The sequence below is a fragment of the Delphinapterus leucas genome, chromosome 8 (assembly GCF_059928025.1).
Source record: "Delphinapterus leucas isolate spDelLeu-1000000601 "Yukka" chromosome 8, BTC_Dleu_Yukka2, whole genome shotgun sequence".
NCBI lineage: Eukaryota > Metazoa > Chordata > Mammalia > Artiodactyla > Monodontidae > Delphinapterus > Delphinapterus leucas.
In genome coordinates, this window is record NC_143136.1 from 25732864 (window position 1) to 25738863 (window position 6000).

At 36.4% G+C, this 6000-nt stretch overlaps 1 protein-coding gene across 1 annotated transcript in view; it reads left to right on the plus strand.

Moving 5' to 3' along the window:
* The window catches only part of LOC149748524 (receptor tyrosine-protein kinase erbB-4), a 166504-nt gene extending 161462 nt beyond the window's left edge, over window positions 1-5042 (plus strand). The window contains exons 8-9 of the mRNA XM_089915910.1: window positions 1455-1752; window positions 4597-5042. Of these exons, the coding sequence (XP_089772036.1) occupies window positions 1455-1752; window positions 4597-5042 (744 nt within the window). The remainder of the gene's footprint in view (window positions 1-1454; window positions 1753-4596) is intronic.
* The last annotated feature ends 958 nt before the right edge of the window (window positions 5043-6000 follow it).

A 6000-nucleotide genomic window follows, 5' to 3' on the forward strand; every position in this document is an offset into this window, starting at 1 on the left:
CTTTTTGTTCACTTAAAAAAAAAAAGACTGATGAGAAAATATTATGTACCTTTTTATAAAAGAGGCTAAGAAGTGGACCCTTTGCTGAAATGGTGAAAAATAAATGTAACTTGATAGCAAAAATTATTCCAGGCAAGTTGAAGTCCACCTCTATCTCCTTTTAGATAAGTTTCTTCCTATGAGAGGAAAGTTAATGCTCTGGTATGTGGCCATTCCAGTTATTTAACGTGTAACAAAGGAAAGGGTTCCTCATTTACAACTCAAGTTAATTTACTGCTTTTCCCTTTCTTCCAGGGTTAATCAGAAGAACATTTATTGTCAACTTTATTTTTAATCCATTTAAAATTTTACTTTTTCTATATAATTCTTCTTTACAGGGATTGAATTAAAATATTTAACATCCTCAGAAAATATAAATAAACTTGCTTGTCGTCAGAGTGCATAAAATTTTACTGTTTAGCAAACGTCACTGTTGTGCATGTTTTCCCCTTTGGTTCATACAACTCATGTGGCTTTTCTTTTTTTTTTTTTTCTGTTCTTTTTTGTTTTTTTTTCATTCATGTTACCTCTTATTACATCCATCATTCCATTTTTCTTTCCTATTAGAGTGAAATTGGACACAGCCCTCCTCCTGCCTACACCCCCATGTCAGGAGTAAGTATTTCACAATCAACCTTCATCTTTTAGGATTTTTGGTCTTTGCTTATCATGTTTCCTCTCTTGCCTCTCCATAATTTCCTCATTTTGCCTTTGCCAACAGTGAGTTAAGAATTTACTGTAGATTGTGTACCTGCCTATGTAGATGTTTTATCTCAGTAGATAATCCAGAGTTGAGATATCATGCATCAACAGTAGCTTTTGATTTTTATCTGAAGAATTTACCTGGGCTCATACATCATGCTTCTGGGTAAAGAGGTTATCTTTACTTCCACGATTATAGGTCTTGGGCTAAAAAGTCAGAATCTCAGTGGTGATTCTCTAGTTAGATACTAGAGACTCAGAGTCACAGTAACCACAGACTAGAAGGCAATAAGGAAACATCACCATTCAAACTGCATCACTGTACTTCTGTCCTTAATGGCAACTGCCTATAGTTAATGACATTGCCATTTGTCTTGAAGATTCACTTTGAATTTCTACATTAAAAATAGGCAGTTGTGGGATAGGAACATGAAATACTTTTTATTAGATCATGTGTTAGGTGGTTAGTAAAATTAAAATATATATTTCCAAAATGTTTTCCCACAATTGATTTATTTTATAAGAAAAATTGGAATTTTAGGTGTTTCTAGTCTAATTCAAACTCATTGACTATTGGGGGAAAAGCTCAATTAAGAAACTCTGACTTTACTCTGAAAGACAAACTTCCATATTCTTTTGGTTATTAACATCCATATTTTTGACAGCTATTCCTAACAATACCTTTGGTCCAAATGTGTTTCTACTATTGACAGAACCAGTTTGTGTACCGAGATGGGGGTTTTGCTGCAGAACAAGGAGTGCCCATGCCCTATAGGGCCACCACCAGCACGATCCCAGAAGCCCCAGTTGCTCAGGGGGCTACCGCCGAGATTTTTGATGACTCCTGCTGTAACGGCACCTTACGCAAGTCCGTGGCACCCCACGTCCAAGAGGACAGCAGCACGCAGAGGTACAGCGCCGACCCCACAGTGTTCGCCCCAGAACGGAGCCCACGAGGAGAGCTGGATGAAGAAGGTTACATGACCCCTATGCGAGACAAACCCAAACAAGGTACAAGCAGAATGTTCAGAAATGATTGCCACGTGACATTTGTCTCTATCAAAATAAGCAAAGTATGGAAGGGAAATTGCCAAACTATCTGCCTATGTAAAATGTGTGATCCGCAAAAGGCTTAGGCTGCTGCTATTCCTAGTAAGCTTTCTGAATCAAAAGCGTCCACATCATCTAGGGGCTTTTTTAGAAACCAGAATCCCAGGCCCCACTTGAATAGGAATCTGCATTTTAACAAGATCCCCAGGTGATTTTTATGCATAATCAAGCTTGAGAAGCACTGAGCTAAACATATCTTTATTGGAATATTTGAATGAGGTAGCATATCCCAAGATTTCAGAACCCTTACTCCATTGGACTTATTGTGGAGATCATAAAGACTGATGTTGTTGGTAAAAATGTCCAAAGCTTTCAATGGCACCAATAAAAGACTTGATTGATGCATTAAAATGGTGTCATTTAATGACCTAGTTTATTATAAGAAATTATGACTTCTTGTATGATACATTTCAAAAATTAAAGTTCTGACCCTGCATATACTTATATGTATACCATCACATCTTGAAAATATTCATAGCTTGTGCCTTTACAAAGAACAGAAGTAACTTTACAAAGTTAGTAGTAGAAATGTTAAACACCCAAATCAGATAACATTTCAGTTTGAGAAAGCCTCTTTCCTTTTATGTTAACAGCATCAGAAAAAGAAGATGGATGATTGTTATTAAAAACTGGTGACTGTTTCTTAGAGTCTTCTAAGTGTCACAGTAAACTGTATTTTAAGACTCTGAATAAAGGCCCATTGTCTCACTTAATACGCAGTTATATTCACTTTTATAGTATGCAATTAAGGGATGCCTAAATACATATTGTCAATAACCTATTAAAATATATCCACCTCTATATGTATGAAAGTATTACTGTAACGAAGAATTGGATGTTGACAGTAGCCCAATAGTGACACAAATGTAGGTTTTGAGAAGATTTGACAGATGCCTAAAAGTGAAATGCTCTCTGGGAAGATTCTCAACTCAACCATAAAATTATTCCTATCTACAGAACTACATGGCTATACAAATTTGCATCAGGACAATAGATGAGCAGATTGCTTTGAGAAAAGGTAACTTGAACCTTCTAAGAGAAAGGCAAGTCAGTCTGTGTAGACTCACTGTAGACCATCCCCAGGTTTTATTTCTGAGTACTAAACTAAGAGACCCACATTTATGTAGAACTCTAGCCCAGTTCTCAGTAGAGAATTTTAGTATAGACATTCCTATACTTTCCATTAAGAAGCTTCAGGACTCTGATAAGAAAAATCCAATTCTGACTCCCTTATAGGTATTTTTCATATATTTTTCTTAAAATGACAGTAGCTTTGAGAACCATTCAAATTAAAACTTATGATGAAGTGTAAAGTTCAGCCTCCTCCTGTAGGGGCAATAGTGAAAACAGTGCAGTAGAACAAGATTATTCAACAGGAGTTAGGGAATTTGAATTCTAGTTCAAAACAAATTATACCCTTCATACATCATTTAATCTCAATTTTCTGTCTATAATGCTGGAAGAATACACCTTGCACTTCCTTTTTCACAGGATTGTAAAAAGGGATGAAATAATAGTGCCTTGTAAATTATTGAACTGTAATCTGTGTGTATGATGGTGGGATATTCATTACTGTCTTTTAACTTGCACATGACACTAAATAGTTAACTATATCCAGTAGGCCTATATCCAGGAAAAAATAACCCTGGGTTGATGAGATTTTTCTCTCTACATGTCGGGTTTATTATAGGGGACAGAAAGTTTGTTGCAGGATGGTAGCATCTCAACAAACAGTTATGCCCTCTCCCTACCCCAACACCAAAGTAGGAATAGCTAAAGTGTCATTTTTGTGCATATATTTAAAAAGAGGGTCTACTATATATGTGTATATATGTCTATATATATTCTATACTATAAACATAGGAATAGAATTAAACATGAGGAGAGCAGCATTAATTAGCAGTATTTTTGAAAATTCTAGCCCAGTATCTATTCTAGCCCAATACCTATTTATTAGACTGAATCATGCAAAATAGCTGCTATATGACTAGCTTCAACCTACAAAATAGCAATTTCATATGATTCAAAGTAATAATTTGCTATTTTATGATTATTATTAGCTATTGGAAATAAATGTTACAATTATATTTATTGTTAAGCATATATTTTGTCAAGCAAGTTAATATAGAGGCATGTTAGATGTCTATATTATTTGATTAGTTGAGTCTTTTCCGTAGGTGTTTTCTTTCCTGTGTGTAAATCTTTCTGAGGGAACATCTGTAATCAAATCCTTGTTACCTATGCAGACATTCTAAGCAAATTATGTAGACTAAAAACTACTTTTATTTCACTTCATCCATTTATCTTGACATGGAGTTAATCTGTAGACATTTTGATCTTCCAATATTCTTTAAAAATTCTCATTTCTCCATATTTAAAATCTATTTAACCTTGATAGTTTGTCTTATCTTCCAACATAAATTACCAACTTTTAGAAAATAGAAGCATTTAAACAACTGGCCCCATAAGTAGGAGAGACAAATGCAAGCAGAAAGAAAGAAGAACAATCTAGGGGACAGGGTCTCTGACCCTGGCCTTGTTGGTGCCTTCTTTTGTCACTAACGTTTTTTGCCCACTTACTCCTCTTTCATATGATAGTAGTAATCAACAAAAAATTTTTGTGAAAATTCCTGAAATATGTGGCTTTATTGTCCTGGAAAAAGAAGCTAACCATTCTGTATAACCATGGTCTGATTAATATTTTCCAGAAAGTAGATGTTAACTGATACTTTTGTATTACGTCAGAATACCTGAACCCTGTGGAGGAGAACCCTTTTGTCTCTCGGAGGAAAAATGGAGACCTTCAAGCTTTGGATAATCCTGAATATCACAGTGCTTCCCATGGTCCACCCAAGGCAGAGGATGAGTATGTGAATGAGCCACTGTACCTCAACACCTTTGCCAACACCTTGGGGAACTCTGAATACCTGAAGAACAACGTACTGTCTGTGCCAGAAAAGGCCAAGAAAGCATTCGACAACCCTGACTACTGGAACCACAGCCTGCCACCTCGGAGCACCCTTCAGCACCCAGACTACCTGCAGGAGTACAGCACAAAATATTTTTATAAACAAAATGGAAGGATCCGGCCTATTGTGGCAGAGAATCCTGAATACCTCTCTGAGTTCTCACTGAAGCCAGGCACTGTGCTGCCTCCTCCACCCTACAGACACCGGAATACTGTGGTGTAAGCTCAGCAGTGGTTTTCAGGTGGAGAGAGACGCCCGCTCCAGTTTCCCCGCTGCCTCTCTTTCTCTTGTGGTCTTCCCTCTACTCTCAAGGCCAGTAGTTCTGACACTTCCCAGTGGAAGATATCAAGATGCAATGATAGTTATGTGCTTATCTAACTTGAACATTAGAAGGAAGGACTGAAAGAGAAAGACAGGAGGAACCACACTGTTTCTTCATTTCTCTGCATGGATTGGTCAGGAGACTGGAACAGCTAGAGAAGGACCAGCAAATATGAGACAATACTGCCTGCTGTCAAACTAGTTCCCAACTTTTTTTTTACATTGTTTTCTTTGCCTTCCTTCCTTCCTTCCTTCCTTCCTTCCTTCCTGTATTTCAATGCACATGCTTGAAAGACCCAAGCTGCAGGAACCGAAGTGTACATTTTCAGCATCCCTGGAAATCCTAATGATGTTTCCAGAAGAACAAAATGATAACCTTTTTTATAATGTATGATAGTAACTAAGATTGAAAATCCAATCTCTTTCTCAGACAGTTTCAATCTTGACAAGCAAGAATGGCCAACTCAGCTTTCATAAGTTTTGAATCTTCATCAAAGTTATAACTAGTAATTATGTTTGGAGAGCTCTTTTGTTTTTTCTTAATTTTGTTTTGCTTTGATCTGTCTCTTCATATTACTTTCTCCCCTCTTTTCAGCTTTAATTTATAATTGCAAACATTTTTCCATCAAACCTTCTTAGGTGTTGCTATAAATTGAAAGAATTGTAAAAAGAAATATTTTAATATGGTGAAATGGCCACTATTTTAAATATGCAGTCTTTAGAATTAGAAGGGGAAGCCAAGATATTAGTCAAATGTAACATCAAATCTTACTTTTGTGTTTTACACTATTGAATATGTATCCCCGCCCCAATCCTTTACATTCTTCAACATTTTCTTCCCCTCTATGAATGACAGTAC